General features: G+C 40.0%; 1 protein-coding gene across 1 annotated transcript in view; it reads right to left on the bottom strand.

The window, feature by feature from the left end:
* Nucleotides 1–1035: 1035 nt before the first annotated feature.
* The window catches only part of LOC132061974 (4-hydroxy-tetrahydrodipicolinate reductase 1, chloroplastic-like), a gene marked incomplete at its 5' end in the record, with an annotated part of 43417 nt that continues 21565 nt past the window's right edge, over nucleotides 1036–22887 (bottom strand). The window contains 6 exon segments of the mRNA XM_059454642.1: nucleotides 1036–1288; nucleotides 1483–1570; nucleotides 1658–1767; nucleotides 3064–3165; nucleotides 4491–4565; nucleotides 4657–4790. Coding sequence (XP_059310625.1) covers nucleotides 1220–1288; nucleotides 1483–1570; nucleotides 1658–1767; nucleotides 3064–3165; nucleotides 4491–4565; nucleotides 4657–4790 — 578 coding nt within the window.

Here is a 22887-nt window from a genome sequence, read left to right as displayed (position 1 = left end):
TAAGCGTTTGCCTGTCTTTTCACTACTTACTAACCAGCCTGCCCAAATCCGTTTCGGGCTTATCATTCTCCAAAGCCACATCCCATACGTAATCAGATAACTTTCTAGAGGGTTGTTTATTACTTCTATCATTAAAAATCTAAGCGCATCAATTCTTTTTCTTGATAACCGAATGTGAATAGATGGAGCGGAATTAAGTTGGGGGAATATGGCCGGGGATCATAGGTTGTTTAATTAAGTTGGATCGGGTTTAAATGATGGAGCGGATTTAAAAAATAAAATCCGGTCATTTTGTGGGATTTGGCGATTTCCGTCAAGACAGGGGTATATTTGAAAACTTTAATCATGGGAGGGTTATTTTTTATCCAAATTTGTAACAAAGGATTTTTTTTTTTACCCTTTTCCCTTTTATTTTTCATATTAAAATTCTCAATTGTTAGATACTCATGTTTGTGACATTCTTTGGTATTGACAAAACTCATAAATGGCACCCTAAACTTATCGGGTACTTTCATTTTGACACTTGGATTAGGCCTACTTCTAGTTGAACTCTTATGCCATCCAAAAATTTGTACTAATTAAACACTTTTCGCTGGCATGGCACAGCGGGTGTCCTACATAGTTTCTAAGCATGAGTTTTTTTTCAGAATTTTTTTTAGTATAGATAGAGTGAGAAATAAAAGGAAAAACTTTGATTATTACACACACGAGCTTGGTTGGAAATTTGTAATACTCTACAACATATATAACTTTGGTATACTATTCTACGCAAGATTACATTTAATCCAGGCATAATTACAATAACTGAACCAGGTCATCAAACCTATTGGATGTAAATCATGTACTAATAATCTTAACAGAAAAATAGCCGAAACTCAATACATAATATTGTACTTCTCAAAAACATTGGGAACCTCCTATATATAACATTCTTTCTCTTCTGGTAGTACAAATGAAAAATGAAGAAAAAGCATACAACAAGCTCTTCAAGAGAAGCACACATAATGCTTGCATGGAGGCTGGAGCTAAACCTACTAGTCATAATAGAATCTTTATATTATTTTGATTTCTGCATCTTAAGAGTCATTCAACTACAGATCCGAAAGCATCAAGAACCACTGGAAGGGCCAAAGCCAACAAAATTGAACCCACCATTCGTTTCTCTCCATTCCGAGGTCTAAATGCTATACACCCTGCTCCAGCATATGTAACTCAGCTGTTATCGCATGTTCCCCTCTCGCAGCACGTCGATCATGTCATATATCCGCTTCTCTTCTTTCAACTTCACCTATACTCAGAAACACCCACTGTTATACTTTGGTGAATGCAGAATAAAAAGCTAGAAAGCATTGTAATAATTGGAGAGACTTGAATTATATATGAAACTTCTATTTCTAACTGAATTTGTTCCTTGAAAGGAATGGTGATACCGCAGAAAAGAAAAGCTTTAATAACAATTTAGACATATTAAGTTTGGATTACCTTCTTAGCAAGGAAAAGTATAGCATCAACTGTGCCCTCTGCATAGATAGATCTACCACAAACATTGTGTTGAAATTCAAAAGAAACCCTGAAAAAGAGAAACCAAGTTAAAGTTTGTTCAATTTATAGACATTGGCAACAAAAATGAGAAAAATCAAAGGACAGGCGGTATTACGTTCCGTCTGGTGAGGTCAGATGGTACATGTGGAAAGCATGGCCTAACAAGTGTTCTTCGGGGACACCAACCATCTCAACTTGTTGTACGGGATCTCGTATTAGTTGTACCTGAGAGAATATTTCATGAGGATAACTGTTAATATATACTCTACCTTTTAAGATACAAGTAATATAGAAGAAATCAATGTCAAGGCTTGAGAGCAAATTGAATTTCTCTATATGCTCCAACTACAGTTGAATTTTAATCTTTATATTATTCAATTCATTCTCTTTTCCTCCCAAAAAATCGAAGAAGGTTGAAAATATATTAAACCTTTTATCTTTAGTTTCATTCTCTTTCCCTTTCAAACGTGAAACATAGTTTGAAAATATTCAATAACTTGGCAGTCTGTACCACCACTTAAAGCTGGAAAAACCATCTCAGGCAAGGCTAATAGAACATTTATGCCGTACATGAAATATAATTTACTCTAGACTTTTCACTGGTATTGAAATTGTGCAACGAATTTAAGAGAATGTGGTGAGTTCTGCTAGATGAATTTCCAGGAAAGAAGAGAAACACAAATCTGCAAGTTACGGAGGAATGTGTCCCAAGAAACGAGTCGCAGCAGGGGTCAGCAAACCCCAAAGCAAAATTGCACTATGGGAAGATATAGGAACCAGATGGAAGACGATATGATATAGGAGAAAGTAACATCACAATAAAGTGCCAGGGGCGATGATAGCTTTGGAAGAAAAAATAGTGGTGTACTCTCTATTCTATATCTGACAGATCTCGTCACCATTTCAGAAATTTGATTCAGAATGCAGAAAAGTTTTAAAGCGAAAAACGCCATTTTGAAGCAACACACAGAAGTGGAGGGAGGTGATACATTCATATTGTACTAGTCTGGTGGTTTTATCATCAAATCCTGTCATGAAGCCCATTGTAGCTATCTAAAACATGGTTAAAGTTAAAACACAAATAATTAATTTGTGGCAGTTATTTCCACTCAACTTGGCTCCAGCCTAGACCTGAAACTCCATCAATGACCATGAATTCAGATGCTTCACTTTAGAGCTGTGAGGCATAAGAACTAACACAGAGCAATATAGTCGAGCTTTTTCTCTACGCTATCAGATTCTTTCCCGGTCAACTTATTTATGCAGGACACTGAAGTTGGGGGTATTAGAAAATAGTCAAATTGTGCAAAGATGAACTCATGTTTGTAAAAGCATGGAAGACCATGATCAAATAAGTAGAGTAGGATTATTTCATAAGAGAGTTCACTATTTAGTGAAAAGGATAAAGTCCGGACGATCTAAAATAGTAAAATGGAAATGGAAATTTGGGACAGGAGGATATGGAAGAACATGATAGGTCAGTGTTTTGCCGTTATTGAATAAATAAAGCAGTAGACGCACCTCATCCAAATCAAAAGAAACGCCTAGTTTCTGAAAGCAAGAGATAACAGCCTTCGCAGTTCCAGAAGTGTCCAATTTACTTGCTTGATGAGACTCCATCACCTTATAATTTTAATAAAGAGGGTCAAAATGCAGACTTCAATCACAGGATACTATAAATCAAACTGAATGTTCTGTTAACACATTGAGATGAATAAGATTGCAAGAGGATCAGTAAATAAGGAAATAATAAAGGGTAAGCAAAGAAGAAAACAAGATGCACTATGAATGCACAGATAAATAGACATGGAAATAAGCATGTACTTTCCATATGTGGTTAGATATGCAGATTTGCCTCAATTAGATATAATATCATTGTTAAACAGAACAATCAGAAAGTGTCAGAACTCCAATAATTCATTGCAGGCCAGTTCCTTCATATTTCAGTAATATAAGCATGAGGTTTGTACACTGTATGTCAAACATAAAAGAACCAATCCAAGAAAGTCACATTCTTTAAATTGCTCTGTCTAATCCAGGAACATGCAAATAGTAACCTAGAAAACAGGCATGATGCTTGGTGGGTACTAAATGATCTAGTAGGCGTTTGGACAATACTTGGATGAAGTAGGAAAAAAAAAATTTGAAGATGAAGTTGAGAAAGACTATTTTGATGTTCAGACACAAATCATTTCAGACCCCTTAATGCTCTGCCTATTTCTCTCCGTTCATGAATTGTAAATGGCAAACCAAAACTCCAGTTGTGAAAGGAACAGGCATTTTAATCGCCCAGCAGTCAAGATGAAAAAACATCTAGCGGCCTAGTGACCCAATCACACACAAAGCAACAACTGGTGGTTCCATTTGTCCCTTTAGATATCCAGCCACTGTGGACACGAAAGTCCAAATACAGCAATTCATGTATACCCGACACTACTGCTGCTTGTTCTCATATATATATATCTTAAGTCTAAATTCATCCATAGAACATGTAATATGAAGATGGATAATAGTGGAAGATGTAAAATTGGATACCAGTTATTTACTGCTTAATCACTAGTCCAATTCTGCTGTCTTCCGTAAAACTGATTTTGTAGAGCACTTCAAATCAACGAGTTCCAGTTCTTAATGGTGCAGTGATCTTCAGAAAGTAATTCCCAATAGCTTTAACATTTTTTATAGCAACATTAAATTCAAAAGCAATTTGGATCTCAATATGCAAATCTCCGGATGAAAAGAATTCATGTTAACCTCATATACATGTCAAGGAAAAGAGAAACTGACATACCAATGCAAGTAATGCAACTAAGCACCTTTTATGGCAAAAGAATGAAAGCATAGACAAAATATAGCAGCATTTTAAATCACTATGAAATTAAGTTATTATGGTCTCGATAAGAAACATTGGCTGAATATGCAAGAGGTTGGAAATCAATGGTCAGACAAACCTGTAAACTGTACCCAGAGAAAGCTCCAGGGAATTGTTCGGCCATGATTTCCATGGCTGCGAGAAAAGCTACCACCTAAAACAGAGGCAATCGTACAGGTATACCTCGTGTTAAACTACAGTCTGGCATACTATTAAAAGGAAATAGAAAAGCAAAATGTCTAAACCTGCTTTCCCATTTGTGGGGAGATCACAGCATAAACTTTTGAGTCTGCCACTGTTTTGTACAGCTTTTCCCTATCTCCACCAGTTGTTCCCATCACAAAAGGCACTCCCACTTTGCTGTATAATTCAGCATTATCTGCAGGTTCATAGTAGCAACAAAGAACATTACAATGGCTATGTCAAAGGAATCTCCAGCAAAGAATGCAATAGATATCATTTTGGTGCTTTTGTATTTTATACCTCGTTCCGCACCCTCTTCTGCCCTCCACTAAAGAAATGTGTAATAGATATCACAGGAACCTACCTATGCTGGTAAATTTTATTTATAAGAACCTCAGCATCAAGAATGATTGTACCTATACAAAAGAGCTGGGCTCGTCCCGCTGAGTATGTACTATGTAGACAATCTTTAAGGTTGAGCATTTTATCAAAAATCATTAGAAAACTTCCCCGTAAACCAAAAATTTTAAGTTATGAGGAAATCTACACTTTACAAGAGAAATATTTTCAGGCCAAGATCAATTTGAAGTAAGCTTAAATTATTTGAATGGTTCTTTCTCTAAGAAAGTTTTAATATTTATTGCATAAACAAAGGATTGATTCCGGAATGCTTCCTAGCAAGGATGGAGCCCGGAGGCAAGAACCCTTAAAATAGAGAAAGGGTTTTTCCGGCAAGGTTTTTAATGAGGCAGCAATAAATGTGTTGCTCTAGATAAAAAGTCGGAAATTGGGAATAATCCTAGAGAAGCTTTCAAGAAGAGTGGTAGCAAGAACTTGATTAATTCACGAGCCATAGCAACAAACCTTAAAGTTAGGTGTTGTAAGAACTAGGGACTGTTGACCAGATACTAAGCTTGTTAACCAAAGTTTGTACGATTGCAATAGATTTGTTTCTCAAATGCTTTATTAAGAGCTGAAAGAGAATTACATTGGTCAAATAGGCTTTTCAACCAAAACTTTAACTGAGTATTATTCATACCCAGGTTATATACAAAACTACGAGTTTGCAATTGAGCAAATAATGCCCAAATGAATCGGAGACGTCTGATTCATCAACATAATTATAAGGCCTTATTCATAAAAAAGAAAATTGAGCCGGATGATTCATTCCCGACCAATAACTCAAATATGGAGGTAATTAACCCCACAAAAATCAAACTCGAAGATACATAAAACTCGAGTAAATCAAATATAAAAGCAATAAAATACAAAAAGCCAGACTCTAGGATATTCAAATCCGAAGGAATCAAGATCATAATCAATTGAACCAAAGAAGATATTTGAACTTTGAAAAGTTCCTATTAATCCATAAAAAAATTACTCCGGATAAGCAACAAGATTACTTAATCTAAACGAACAAGAATTCGCTATGTGCCCAAAGTTCAGCAAAAAGTATTGCACGAGTACAAATCCCCGTAGCTAACCCCGCTTAGTACACTTGCAGTTCGACCCTTCAGCATGGTGTGCACATTCAAATCCATGAGAGAGTGTCTTACCGACTTTTGCTCACATAAAGAGTGCATTATCTCTTCATGTTATCACTCGACATACTCCCACCTTTCAAGGCCTTGAGTGAGATAAGGTTAACTATTTCTTCAATTTTGCGCTCAGAGCAGTCACCTTTACCAACCCCTTGTTGACTACTCCTTTCTCCTCCTTCCTCTCATCCAATTACTTATAGAACTTAGGAACCCAAACCAGCTTGGGTCCCAAGTAATGATAGAATGGATGAACTTGATGTCTCTTCGCACAGGCAGGTAACAAGCTCTTCTTTGTTCGAGGACCAAGTTCCGGTCGTCTTGGTTTGCTTTCAACATCCTCTCTATTTCTTCGTGCCGACAGAGATTTTTCTTTACTTAAGTCCTCAAAATGACTAGAATAATCATAATGAGTCCAAAGCCAGTCTTTAGATCCAGAGATACATTTTTCTTCCTTGTCGTTTCTCTCTGTACCGATCTTGCTATAAGGGCAAAGTTAGAGTTATATCCTGGAGCTTCGTTATCAGTATTCATCATAAGTATCTCCCTTGCATCCCTGCCATCTTCAGATTCATTAGGGAAGTCTTCCCAAGAAGCTAGAGCTTCTTGGACCAAGGTATCAGCTTTCGTTTTTTAGCTAAACATGTCCTCGGTACAGTACTTCTCCTCTGTGCACAGTACTTCTCTTTTTCTTCTTCGACATTTACTGGTTGCTTCTAACTTTGACAAGCCTTTAGTGATGTGTATCATTTCAAACTCTCTCCACTTGAGTCACTTTTCTTTTCTAATCTGACACATTTCTTCTTCTTCTTTGCTTTTTGTTTTTTTTCATTTTTCTTTTTTAGCTCATAAATCTTGAGGTCATTGATTAGTTCATCGAGTGTCAGTTCTTCCAAATCCATGGATTCAAGGATAGTACTAGCTTTTTCTTCCCATGAAATTGGCGGTTTTGTAATGACTTGGGAACTAAGAGATGCTCCTCAATAATTTTACCAAGGGGATGAAGTTCTTCAATGATGGAAGTGAATCTAGTGTACATATCACGAACAAACTCACTTTCCTTCATTTTGAAGAAATCATACTTTGTGGTAAGCGTCTCAATTCTGAGTTGCTTTGCTCTACAAGATCCTTTATAGACTTTCTTACGAGCATCCTAGATTTCCTTTGCTGTTTTGCAAGAAACAATAAGATTATACTCTTTTGACCCAAGACTGCGAATAAGAATTTTCTTGGCCTTGAGATCCTTTTGTATTGCTTCTTTGTTAGTGTCACTGAGTTCCTTCTTTTCTTTTGGATCTGATGTTTCTTCAAACTCACAATCTTTGGCAGAAGCATGAGGGCCGTCACAAATAATGTACCACAACTCAGGGTCCTTGGTCAAAATAAAATCCCGCATTTTTGCCTTCCACCATTCATAGAATTCTCCATTGAACCTTGGTGGTCTTGTGAAAGATTCTTCTTTCTTCATGTTTGGGCCATAGATCTAGTGAATGTAAAGTTAACATCAACAAGAAAAAGAAGATTGAACTAGCCATGACGAGGATCCTTTCTTGGTATTACCCTTTTAGAAAGAACTTGCTCTGATACCAATTGATAGAACCTATGGATTCGCCGCTACGGTTCACACCTTAAAGTTCACCAAAACAGTCTAAGGGACTTGGTGCCTAAACTACACACATGGACTATAATGTCTTCTGTATTTTTACCAGATTTTCCACTGACTCACTTTTATTTGTTGCATCATCGACCACGACCCTTCTTCCTATTTTAACCTCGGTATCCGGGATAATAGCCCTTGCAGTAACAACCTCCCTCTTTTTCACAACTACCAATCACGGTATCAACATTTATGGTACTTTCTGCTTCTTTTATGGCTAAGAGGTTGGAGATTCACGATTTTTAGTTGTTCTTCTAAAACCCTTTCCTTAGTCCGTCGCATCAACTCTACTAACCTATAGACTTGACACCTTTGTTTTGACTTGACACCTCTATCCCATCATCACTATCAATTGTTTCTTCCGTAAGACCAAAAAGTTAGGAGGTAGTAACGGTTTGGCAACGATGTCGAGTCGGGGTTATCGGACAAAAGGGTTTTGTGGATTCAAAGAAAAAAAAACTTTTGATTTTTGTTTCTCGGTTCTAGAGGACCAAGAACGGTTGGTTTATATGAGAGCACATTGGGTTTTTGGATAGTAGAAGTGTGACCTTCTTGAGAAAGGGAGGATGATAGTGGGTCTGTCGGCGTGGGTTCTTTGGAAGATAAGCAAGTGGGGCTGGTTTCTGTTCGAATAGAAGATGAGGACTCAAGATTCGACATGGTTTATTTTGAGCAGAAAGATGAAGAAGAGAGTGGAATTTGATGGAGTGTAAGGGTTGAGTGATATATGTGAGAGAGAAGAGGAAAGATTGTAAATCTGCTGATAAAAGGAGAAGGAACCGATTCCCATTGGTTTAAACACAGAGTACTTTTACACCCGGGTCGGTTCAGAAGATAAAGGAGACGTTTGGGCTTAAAAGTAAGGGGGAAATGATGATGACATGACACTTAGGCAAAATTAAAAAGTATGTAAATGCTTGAATAGACTACTAACCTGAGTCATGGGAACCTGGTCCCTTGACCTTTTGTCATGACCTATTTTGCCTAAGTCGTGCGGGCATTTACCTTTCCCACCTCGGTAAGCAAACCCTCAATCATATGATAAATAAAAACATAAATAATTAAATCAAGCAACGGGAAAGAATAAATACGTAAGTCTCACGATGATATATATAGTAGAATAGTGTGGAATAATAATAATGCCCCAGGGTCTAGTCTAAGGCATACAAGAGCATCTAAAAGGAAATAATACAAGTCTGGAATAATAATACATAAAAATGTCTATATCTCTAAATAGGAATAGGACATAAATAATAGAGAAGTCTTCAAGCGAATGAACGGCCGTGATCACCTAGAAAAATCGGTGCTAATGCTGAAGACGACAATTAGCCACGGGAGATGGAGACGGAGAACCACACGATACTGCGTTACGCCAAGGAATGCGACGAAGTGTAGGTTAGTACAAAACAATAGTACCGGTAGGCATCGTCGACTACCGACTAAGCATAGCTAACATGGTCGGATGTCACGACCCAAGCCGATGAGTCGTGACGAGTGCCGACCTCTGCGGCCAAGCACCCCTAACCTCGCGTACGGATCTTCTACCGAGCAACGGGTGGCCCGTATATAGTTTATAACCGAGCTATACTAACTCACATGCATCAAGAACTCACAACAAACACACACACACACACACATATATATATATATACACATATATAGCCGACTAGGCCGCTACATATGTTGTATAACAAGAATAAGAGCCGACAAGGCTACATAACATCCCAGCTACATACAACTATCTACAAACCTCTATGGAGTATGAGGGCGTAGAAAGGACAGGACAAAGTCCCGTCATACCCATATATACATGTCAAAATAGCATATCAAAAGGGACTGCAGCTCCGAGCCAAGTGGAGCGCATTGTCTGTAGCTAAGTGGAAGACTTGCCGAGGCCGGATCGCCCCGTCCGGCTACCCGAACTCGGCGTGAACGCATGGCGCCCCCAAGAAAGGGACGTCAGTACGAAACAATGTACTGAGTATGTAATAACTGAAACTGAACTGAAAACAATACAATCTGGAGGCCAAAGAATGCCATGAATGTCTCACCTGGCCATCTCATATGAAATGTAATATAATGCTACTATATATCTCCCGACCAAGTGGCCAGGCAACTAAAAATCTCACCGACCGTCGGCAGGGCAATCTGTCTCACCGACCGTAGGCAGGCAATCCGTCTCCCACCGACAGTGGCCTGTGCTAAATATATATATATATATATATATATATATATATATATATATATATATATATATATATATATATGTATATCATGTATATCCGAAAATACCGATACCGTAACATGTCTTTTCTGTCTCTCTATAAACTCAAGGACATAGGAAGGAGATATGGGCCCTCGGAAGGAATAACATAACACTCGAAAACTATGCAATAATATGACAAGCTCTACTTTGACAAATCCCGAGTCATAAGGTTCTTTACGCTCCTACCATATATGGAATCATGCCAAGAAAAGAAGGAATAGCCTTAACATACCTTTTGGGCCTCCTTAACTACTCAATGCTTATCCTTCCGAGCTTGTAAATCTATAGTTAAGATGATTCGCACTAAGGGTAAGTCATTGAAACGCTTACAAGGTCAAATTAGATTAATTGGTAAGCTAAAGAAAATCGGAGAACATTTCTCTTATATCTTCTACCTCTTCCAATCTTAAAAACAACTCCCAAAACACAATAAAACATCAACAATTCCATAATCAAAAGATTGCATTCAAACTATACTCAATTCAATCCCAAAACTTCTTTCCGTAATCAATCCATAACAACAACTTTATACAACTCCTTATACACTTGTATACGACAATTCCTTAACATCAATATTATCCCTCATAACAAGATTATGCTCAAAATATGCTAATAATTATAACACAAGTTAATTCACAACTCAAAATATCATCAAATGCATATTTGAACTTTTCCGCCAATTTCTTCTCCTCAAATCTTAACATAATTACAAGACAAACTCATAAACATGAAACTAAGATGAAATCTTACCTCAAAATTCAAGAACACTTCAATTCCATGGTTACTCCACCTTAAAAATACTCACCCAAACATCTTCAAGAAGAGGAGACAAGTGTAGACCTCACTGGAACCCTTAACCACTTTAATCTTCACTTTGATCCTTGGTTTAGGCTTGGAAATATGTTGGAATATGTTTGGAGAGGTTTTTAGACTTGTAGGAATATATATGTGCATGTTGTGGAAGGGTCTGAGTTGGGAAATGACCCAAAAATGACCAAAGGGGTCCTTTTATACTTGCCAAGGTCGGTGTAAAAACTTCGCGCACTGTAGCTGTGTCACACCCTACTTTCCGATAGGGCATGATGGGCACCCGACCCTTACCTAGGGCCGAGCGAACCCGCTGACTTTCGTAATACTCATATTCATACTGGCCCCGCAAAACATAACATAAGCACGTAATGAAATTTTTTTTTCCGAAAACAAACATGCCTTTCATTTTTTTTTTTCAAATCAAATAAAGTACGCAATCGTATGAAATACGAAGCAATATAATGCACAACAATACATCGGCTTATATTAGCCGCTTGCAAAACAAATCGACATATCATACTCTCGACCCGTCGCAAAATCTCTAACATAACCCCGGATATCACAACTTTAACACTCGACTCGGTGCAAAGACCTAGGGAGAGAATGGAGCTCGCCAATCCCGGAATATCTTTAGCTAACATCACTTACTCATCCGCGGGTACCGCGCGGCATGAAACGCAGCCCCCGAAGAAAGCGGGGTCGATGGAATATGTACCGAGTATGCAAAGCGGGAAGTACGGAAAACGAAATCATAACCAAAGTAGAGTACGAGAAAATGAGCATAATAGCGAATACCAAAGCGCTCGCATCCGACATACAAATCATACATAAGAGGTACGGTAAGACAAATATGATAATCGAATGCCAAATGCTTCGCTTTCTTTTGAAAAACATTTCGCTCTATATACACGGAAAATCAAACATATCATAACCGACAATTAACCGAATACCGAGGAACGTACGGCCCGATCCATATATAATATAATAATGTCGAGGAACGTACGGCCCGATCCACATATAATATAATAATGCGCGGGAACGTACGGCCCGATCCATATATAATATAATAATGCGAGGAACGTACGGCCCGATCCATATATAATATAATAATGCCGAAGGAATACGCCCCGATCTATATATATAATATAATAATGTTTAGGAACATACGGCCCGATCCATATATAATATAATAATCATATATATACGTACCCGGCCACTACAGTAGGGACTCGGTAAATCAAATCATATCGTCACATTATCACATATCATATCACATATCGTATCGTATCATCGGATCATCACATATCATATCATATCACGTACGGTCCGTAATGGGACCGGCGGCGGACAGAACGTGGTCGCCACTCCGTCCGGGCGCCACAACACATCATACTTCGAATATTGTATACCTCGAACATCATACGTATCACATCATATATCATATCACATCATACTTCGGAAAACACATCATACTTCTAATCACATCATACTTCGGAATATAACATAGTACGCACGATAACATACCGGCCCGGGACTCGGCGAAAGAGGTAATAACAGAATGCACGAGCAGAATCGTAGGAAATCATATGCGATGCCAAACATTCACAAAGACTCAATAGAGTAATCAAAACGGACTGTTATTTATAAGCCAAAATAGTAGTCAAATCAGATTTTCTTCCGAATATCACTCGGGAACATATCAAACCGAACTTCAGAAACCATAGTTACGTATCGGAATCATAAGTATACGAATCATTATTTCAGACTCAACAGACAAATATATAATCATACTCAGGGGTCGGAAAGGTAGTCATATTGAATTCTTTCAAAAGCCATCGAATTATTTAAGAAGATCGCGGGACCCACGGACGAGCGTCAACCCAATCCGGGCCGCCTACGAAAATCATAGTCATCATATGTTATCGAATCATTATTACAAACTCAAAAGATAAGTAAACGATCGTACGATCGAATAATAGTCATATCATATCCTTTCAAAAATCGCGAGAAGTACATAAGGAAATCGGAATAATATGTCATAGTTATACGTCATAGAATCATTTACGAGCATATCAAAGCCATCCGGTTCGTCTCGTGAAAGTTACGGACGTTCGTAGTTACAAAACTCTTTTGAAAACAAAACTTTTAACTTTTGAAATTTAGTCATACAAAAGACATAAGATCTTTTCGGACACAACCAATTTCAAATCCAATCATATCAAAGACATACGGATCATAGCTTGACCATATTAAGGATGCCACCATCACAAAGCAAATATGAATCATAAACATGTTCGGATTTTACGAATAGAATTACCCCCAAGGCTCATAACGTATCATAGCTTAGCCATCTCTAAGACATGCCAAAAGAAGGAAAGGTAAGCTTTACATACCTCGATCGCTTCCTAAGCTAATCCAATTCAAGTCTCGACTCTCCAAGGTCACACAACGTCAATAGATATCGAATATTAGTCAAGGCATTTAGGAATTCAATTCCAACTAGCACTCAATTACGTAAAATTTGGCAAAGATTTCCCCTATAAATCCAACGACCCCGAGAATTCAACTCGGCCAAATATCCAACAACAATACCAACAACCACATCAACAATATCAATAAGCAATTCCAAACGCATTCTATCATTAATGACCCTTTCGACACAATTCAACAACATTCCATCCACTACATAATGAAACCCGAAACCTCCAAGTTCAAGGAAACAACACAACACATTTTCTTCCTTCCGAATTCATGAACTACATTAATAATCCATTACTTCCATAAATTCAATAAACTATATAAAATTCCATAACAAGCCGCAAACAACTATAACTTCACTTTGAACCATTAAACTTTCATTAGCACCATAGAATCCACAACACAATAATCCAAACATACTAAATAAATTTAGTTCATTCCTTGTCACAAAAGCATTACATACTCACGGCTCAACATCAACATACAAAATTTCATGAATTTCATCCATTTCTACACACTATCCCCTCCGTTTTAATCCGTTAAAATTCTAAATACACTCGTTAACAATGAAAAGGAACCATATTCATACCTTAAGCATGCAGCCCCCACGTTATCACTCTTCTCCTTGGTTGATTTTTAGCTCAAATTGAAGACAACGCGGTGTACAACACTTTTCTCTTCATGGGCTTCGAATTCGGGGCTCGATTTTAGTCAAAATTGGTTTTTCTTCTCTCCAAGGTTCTTCTCTCTCTCTTTCCAGAATTTTCTGGGTATTCTTGGTCTGAAAAATGAGAGGAAAGAGTTGAAATTAGACTTAAATAGGCATGGGTCATGGGCCTAACCCGATTGGGCCCGGTTTAGCCCACCGACCTTTCCGCCTTAAAACGTCCATATCTCCTTATCCCGATGTCACCGTGGGCCCACGACCTATGGTTGGAAAGATAATTCAATTATATACAACTTCTATCTTTGGTGTTTTTCCAAATTCCAAACTTATAATACCGTTTCTCGCCCTCGAAGTCGATCACCGAAAACATTACTTAAAAATATTTGTTTGGAGGACTTCCACTTTGATTTGGCTCAAGAGTCCTTCTTGAGTTATGTTTAACTTCACATATGTGATTCATATAAATTGTCGCATGTCCCAAAAAATCTCGTGTGTGGACCCCACCTCGGCTTGCGAATAATCCGACGTATAAAAATGCGAAATATAATGTCGTCAACGTGAGTTTAAATTATGAAGCAACAACATAATTGTCAATTTTTGGACTCCAATTTTTCTTGGTCATGGCCGAATGGCCTCTTGTTCTTTCTCCATGCTTCTTGAATTTTCTAGGGTGCTAAATGATGAAGATGACTTAATTAGTCATCTTTTGCCACTTATATAATTAACACATGTGGGCTATGGCCCACATCCCACACATGTGGGCTATGGCCCACATCCCACACATGGCCACATATGGCCATTTTAATGAAATATCAAGTTTTCAAAATTTCACTTCTAGCCCCAAATTCTCATGAAATGCTTAACTTTTCATAATTCAATTTTAACCCCAAATTTTCCTTATTCCAAATTTACCCTTAACACTCCATACCAATGAAAAGATGAATATGCAACTTGTGCATTAAAACAAAAATCAACAAAACCGAAAATTTAAAAGTCTTGTCCATAACTTGTCGCAACCAACTTAGAATATTCCAACGTACAAAGTACGGGGTATAACAAGTTGCACGTCTCTGCTCCGCCGGCCTAACTTGTAACGTTCATAACTCTCTACTCCGATGTCATATTGATGAGCGGTTTGTTCCGTTGGAAACTAGACTTCATGAACTTCATTTTACGCTGTTACTTTACTTCAAAAATCTTCATATGCTAAAAGATATACTTCTCTAAAGTTGACCCAAAATTTTGCCAAATTTTTTTTAAATTTTCGACAAACTTATTTTCTTTGATTTGCTTGATCCCAAAACCTTTAAACACTTGCTTAGCACTTCTTAAGAGTATTCCTTAACCTTATAAGGGTTCCATGACCTCTCCGAGCTTACGTTAGTTTACTCACGATGCAAACAACGCGAAAATTTTTGAGGTGTAAAATCATATAATAAAGCAAGAAAAGCAGGTAAACCAACAAATACGAGTCAAACATAATAGAAGCCAAATATGCGTCAGCACCTAAGTGGAGCATCTAATCCCAAGTGTGCAAAGTCTCAATATATTGAGTCCGAATCCAACATCACAAGTACAACATCAAATCATCGCCAATCAAGCCGTGATGCAATGCAATGCAATAATGTATGAATGCCATGCAAATGCTGTGTACACATGTACTCCGGACGGAAATATCGACATCTCGGTAGCACAATCCAAGGTGACTCGCGAAGTCTAAGTGCCACCCATCCCAGATCTTTGCCCAACAGACAGACGAGACCCCGGATCTTTGCCCACGGGGGGTTCTCATCGGCACCACCCTGGGGGACTCGCGGAGTCCATGCACTCAACGAATATCGAATATCGGATTCTCACGTCACTCAAGTAAAAATCGAGCCCAGCTCATCACAGTGTTTCATCAAGTATCATCAATATCTCAACAGTATATCATGAAGAATGAGAGTGAGTACAATGCATGTATCATCATCAATAATCATGCTTAATATCACAAGTACCAACAATGGGTACGCCAACAATATATTTGAATCACAAGTACCAACAGTGGGTACGCCAACAATATATCAGAGTCACAAGTACCAACAGTGGGTACGCCAACAATATCATAATCAAGATGGAACAATAGATTCCAATATCTATTAACAACACGTGGCATCAAGCCAACATAATAGAACAATCAAATCACAACACATGGGCTGGCTATCCCCAAACACACAACAGGGCCCAACCTAAGGCAATATCCAACCCAACTTCATACCCGAAGGTTCACATGATGTCTCCGATAATACCATCTAAATATATGTTTCACTACCAGAAGTCTCACCAAGGGTAAGCCATAACCTACTTGGATGGCCGAACTGCAACACCAACAACTTGCTTTGCCTTTCTGCTGAGCCTCAGAACCAAAGTAGTCTAAGCATAATCGAAATCTAGATTAGAAATCATGAAGAATGATACTAATATTGCTACCATTCAATTTAGGTCAAATCCAAACCTAGAATAAGGGAAACAGAGCCCACAAGGGCAAACGGAAAATTCGGAAGAAAAATATCAAATTAAGCACTAGATGATCATAACCTAACCATAATTGCTGATTTAACTCATGAAATCCCCTAATTTCAAAATTGAAGCAAAACCCCCAAATTTCGATATAAACTCTAACTCTTTGATTTAAGAATTCAATACTAATAATGAAAAAATAAATGATTTAACCTTAGATTCATCAAAATCTAGCATAAACCCCATCAATTTCATCATTAATAACCCTAGATCGAATGTTCATCAAAACCCACTTTCATCTTCCATTACTAAGGGATTATTAAGAGAAGGGGGAATCTATGATGATTAGGATTAATGGAATAGTAAAAGGATTAAGGGAACTTACCAACAAGAATCTCCACTAAAAGTCTCCAAGAACAGATCCCAAGAGTCTATTTTCGTAATGGTATAGAATGAGGGACTAAAGGCTTTTAACACTTCATTAAGTATACCCACTGCCCGTAACCCGCTTTGGCGACGCTGGGACCACCCCAACAGAGCCGCTCCAGCGGTCTCCAGCGGCAGGGTAACTGCTCTAGCGATACCGCTGCCGCTGTGGTCGTGCCCGCTTTGGCGGGCACCAGACACCAGAAAATTCACCCAAGTTTCAAAATTCAATTCGATTTGTTGACTAATTCCCGATGCTATCTGCTCACATACCATACACATAGACACATATAAAAATATGCTACGAACGTGCTTGTGGCCTCGGAATTCCCAACGGAGGTCTCATTGACCGAGTCAACCCCCGGTACCTTAATTTCAAGTTTCCAACCCAAGTCCAAAAATGCATCCGAGTGCATTAAGAATCAAACCAGATATACACACCAGTTCTAAACGACGCTCCAGACCTCTCGGAATCAACGGATTTCTGAAAAAGGTCCGTTTACCCAAAAGTCAACTTTGGGTCAACTATTTTTCATTTTAAGCCCAATTTCACCAAAAAGTTTCCCGAATCCGATCTAGATGCCTCAAGAAGCGTGTCAACAGTCCCCTCAGGTCAAAAGTGAGCTAATCAATGCTCGAGAAAGGGCAAAAATACCGAAAAGACTATAATGACTATAACGACTAAACGGGTCGATACATCAGATACCAATTGAACTGTCGCTTGTCCTCGAGCGAAGAAGAGAATAGAAGCAGAAAATACCTGAATCAATAAAAAACTGGGGATATCAGGTACGCATGTCGGACTCGATCTCTCAAGTAACCTCTCAACAGTATGGTGCTTCCATGCGCCTTCACAAGCTATCTTTCGACCTCAACTTTCGAAGTCGCTATACAAGATCGCGACAGTTCCTCCTCCTCATAAATCAAATTCTCATCAAGCAATATAGAATCCCAACGAACAACGTAGGTTTCGCATGGTACTTCTTCAAGCATCGAAACATGAAAAATCGATGAACTCCGCCAAGCCCCGCGCAACGCCAACTCATAAGCTACATCACCTATACTTCGTCAACAATCTCAAACGGCTAATATACCCGGGGGGCTTAACTTCCGCCTTCCTCTTACCGAACCCTCATAACACTCTTCATGGGTGAAACCATCAATAGAATTTGGTCACCAATAGAAAACTCCAAATCCCGGACCCTTCTGTCCGCATACATCTTTTGCAGACTTTAAGCTGCCAAAAGCTTGGCCTGAATAACTCTCACTCTAAAGAGACTCTCTTGGGCTCGTGTTTCCTAAGGTCGGAGCCTTGAATCCATCAAAAACCAACCAACCGAGATCTACATCTCCTACCATATAAAGCCTCAAAAGGTCTATACCAATACTCAAACGATAACCGGCGCCAGACGCAAACTCTACCTATGGTAAGTGCCCATCCCAACGATCACCAAAATCAATAACACACGCGTACGTCCCCGAAACACCCGAATAAACCCCTGATCGACCATCGGTCTGGGGATGAAAAGTTGTACTAAGATCCAATCGAGTGCCCACTAAGATCCAATCGAGTACCCAACTCCTCATGAAACTCCCTCCAAAAACCCGAAGTGAAAATAGTACCCGATCAGATACAACAGAAATAGGAATCCCATGCAATCTCATAATATCCCGAATGTACAACTTGGCTAACTTCTCCGTGGTATCGGGAAACCCGAACCGGGAACAGCGAGCGACTTCGTCAACCGATCGCCCATCACCAAACGGAGTCAAACTCGCCTGTGTTCTTCGAAGACCCGTAACAAAAAATCTATGGTAATCCTCTCCCACTTCCACCAGTGGAACGGGCATTCTTCGCCCCCACCGGTCGCTGGTGCTCATACTTTACCTGTTGACAATTCCCACAATTAGCCATAAAATCAACTATATCTCTCTTCATCTGACGCCATCAATAGTGCTGTCTCAAATCACTTTACATCTTAGTCGCCCTCGGATGAATAGAATAGCAAGAGCTACAAGCCTCAGACAAGATCAACTGAATCAAATCACCAACACGAGGAACGCACACGCGTCCTATAATCCTCAAAATGCCCTCAGAATCAATTACGACCTCCTTGGCCTCACCCCTCAAAACTCTATCTCGAATCTTGTTCAACTGAGTATCCTCAAATCGACGAGTCCCGATTCGTCCATCAATGACGACCTCTCTCTACAAGCTAAAATCCTCGCCCTCGGAGCCGAAATATCAAGCGTGATCTAAACCGTTGGCCAAAGTCTAAACCTCATACACCCGACGTCGAAACAATCAATCAAGCTAAACTCCCCATACTCACTTCCGCGACTTAAGGCATCGCCCACCACATTGGCTTTCCCGGACGATAAAGAATAAGAGACGTCATAGTCCTTCGCAGCTCCATCCATCGACGCCGCCCGGAATTAAGATCTCTCCGGGTAAACATACGTCGAAGACTGATGATCGGGTAAAACATCACAATGAACACCGTACAAATAAGCCGCCTCCCAAATCTTCAAAGTCAAATAATTACCACCAAAAACTCCAAATCATTGCAGGGTAATTCTTCTCATTTAATCTTCAATCATTTAGTTAATAAGCTATCACTTTACCTTCCCCGCATCAACACAACACCCAAGCCTATAAGTGAGGCATCACAATAGACAAAATCCTTACCCCCACGAGTAATGCTAAGACGGGGGTCGTAGTCAAAAAAGCCAGCTAAAGCTCTCTCCTCACAATCATCCGTCCACTTAAGGGAACATCCTTCCGAGTCAATTTGTCAAAGACAAAGCAATAAGCAGTTAAAAAACTCTTTATAAAGTGACAGACAATAGTCAAGCCAAACCCATAAAACTATAAATCTTGCTGTACGTAGGCTGGCCTCGCTCACCCCCCTCACACCCTTAATCTTCTCGGGATCAACCGTAATCCCATCCTTGTATTACCTGTGATGCCCGCAGCTGGCGTACTCTTACTCGAACTCACATTTAGAAACTTAGCAAATGTGCTATGCTTCTTCAACAACCCAAGTTAACGTAACTAAGATGGCTCTTATGCTCCTCTCTACTCTCGAATACACTCAAGATATTATCAATAAACACAATCACGAAAGTGAACTGGCGAATGTCCTAAAGATGCCATTCATCAAAGTCATAAACGCAATCGGGTATCGTAAGCTCCAAAAGACATCACTAAACTCATAAGGCCATATCTCGTCCGAAATGCCGTCTTCGATATATCCTCTACCTTAATCTTCAACCTCGCAGATAGCCGAACGCAAATCAAACTTCGAAAACACCGAAGCTCCCCGAAACCGTCAAACGTATCATCAATACGAGGCATGGGGAACTTGTTCAATAGTAACCTTGTTCAAATTCGGCGATAATCAACGCACATCCTCATTGTCTCATCTTTCTTCTTTTCACAAATAACACAGAAAGACCTCATGGGAGACACTCTGGCCTTAATGAACCCCTTGCTAACAAATTCTATAACCGCACCTTAAGTTTCTCTCAGCCAAGAAGTGCCATCCGATATGGCTAAATAGAATGGTGACGAGTTCCCGCATCCAAGTCAACATAGAAATCACTGTCGCGAACGGTGCGGCATACCCTAAGAATCCGACGTAAACGCCTCTCGCGAACTCGTTCACAATAGAATAGACTCAAGTAATAGGATGCACGCAGCCGTATCAAGAATACGAGCTAAATAGGCTAAACACCCTTACTTATTAACTTCTTCGCCGGGAAGGAAACGATCTCTTCGGCCGGACCAGTGAGCATCTCTCCACTCAAGCTCAGAATGCCCGCATGGCTAAGCCGATCGTCTTGGCGTGGGTACCAAGACCGGCGCGATAAGAAGAAAGTCAGTGATATCTCTGTAATATAATATCAAAGTCCACCATATCGAGAATCATCAAATCTACCCAAGTGTCATACCTCATAAAAGTAATCAAACAAGACCGGGTATTCGATCAACAATCACAGACCCCGATCGGGAGTGTACTACGAACAGTATATCTATGCTATCACAAGGCAAATCCCAACTAACGACATGAAATGCGTATACAGACAACAATGTGGATCCAGATCAAATAACGTACGTCGCTCTAGATGACAAAACGGTACCCGAAATCAAAGTATCCGGTTCTCCGCCCGTCCTACCAGAAACGAACAACAACGTGATCCACCACCCCCGCCTTGAGATTCCCCTCTCGTACTCTGAGAACCACCTCTAGCTGGCTGGGAACCACCTCTAGAACCATGAGAAACACCGCGACCTGACTGAGCGCCGCCCCTCTAAGAAGCCCCACTTCGATCACTAGATGATGTCAGAGTCCTCGACGGCTGATAATCCCGCCTAGGTTGGGGACATCTCCTAGCAACATGCCCGACTTCTCCACTAGAAAAACAGGGTCAGAGCGAATGTTAACAAGCCGTGTCGAAGACCCGTAGCATTTACAACTCGTCCACCGGTCCGGGAGAACGAACTCGCACGGCATCGCATCAACGCAGAGCTATAAGCCGCAAATCGGACGCGCCACCCGCGCAGTCCCCGCCGTGGCCGCGCCCCTAACTCGTCCGCGAATCCCCCGCCGGGAGTAAGAATACCACCGCCGCCCGCCGAGCATCGGTTACGAAGTAATCCTCGCTATAAGACGTCACGACGCCCGATCCGAAGTAACCTCAGGCTATGTCTGTACTGGGGCCACTCTCTCGTCTGTGGCCTGGCCTCGATCTGGTTGATACTCAGGCTGGGGAGACAGAGACCTCTCCTGCCATCGTCCCCCCACATAAGTGAGCCCCCGCCCCCCGGGGCCGGGGCCCCTCGTTCGCCGTGCTTCTCGGTCGTCGCTCGCCCCTCGAAGGGGCCTACAGCTATGCGGCTCGCGCCTGCACCTAACCTCCGGAGGTTATAGTAGCTCGAGTCCCGACCATCTCCCGATGAGAAGCAGATAAGAGTCGTATACCAATTTGATCTTTCCGTATACTCAATTAGAATATAAAGTAGCACGAAAAAAGAAGGCGAGATTTTCAACGTCCTATAGCCTCTCGCATAAGCACGGTGAGTCTATCGTACCGATCCACGAGACTCTACTACACGCTCGTATTATGCACGTAATCCCAGGTTCGGTACAAACTTGTCATGACCTATTTGCCTCGAGTCGCTGGCGGCACTAACTTTTCCACCTCCGTAAATCGAACCCTCAACCATACTATAAATAAAGACATAAATAATTAAATCAAGCAACGGAAAGAATAAATACATAAGTCTCACGGTATATATATAGAATAGTATCTAATAATAATAATGCCCCCGCTTTCTAGTCTAAGGCATACAAGAGCATCTAAAAGAAATAATACAAGTCTGAATAATAATACATAAAAAAATCTATGTCTCTCGAACAGAATAGGGACATTAAATAATGAGAAGTCTTCAAGGCAGCCGGAACGCCATAGCTCACTCAAAAATACTAGGCGCTAATGCCGAAGACTTACAATCGGCCTACTTGAGACGGAAATAGACCACCGATACTCGCATTCCAAAAAATGCTAGCAAGTCTGAGGTCAACAAAAACAATCTGCATCGGTAGGCATCATCGCCGACCTGCCGTAGCTAACATAATTCGTATAATAAAGCAAGAAAAGTGCGTATAAACCTACAAGTATAAGTCAAACATAATAAGTCAACATGCGACAAGACTTGCCGAGCATCTAATCCCAAGTGTGCCAAGTCTTAAAATATCGTAGTCCGAATCCAAAAGATCGTCAAGTACAACATCAAATCATCTCCAATCGTTTCAGCGATGCAATGCAATGCAATAATGTATGAATGCAATGCAATACCATGCAAACGTTGTGTATACATGTACTCCGACGAAAATATCGAATTTGGAAAACAACCCCGTACGACCGCGAAGTTTAAGGGCAACCACC

The sequence above is a fragment of the Lycium ferocissimum genome, chromosome 7 (assembly GCF_029784015.1).
Source record: "Lycium ferocissimum isolate CSIRO_LF1 chromosome 7, AGI_CSIRO_Lferr_CH_V1, whole genome shotgun sequence".
Lineage (NCBI taxonomy): Eukaryota > Viridiplantae > Streptophyta > Magnoliopsida > Solanales > Solanaceae > Lycium > Lycium ferocissimum.
Note: the sequence above shows the minus strand (reverse complement) of the source record. Positions and strands in the feature narration are given on the sequence as shown.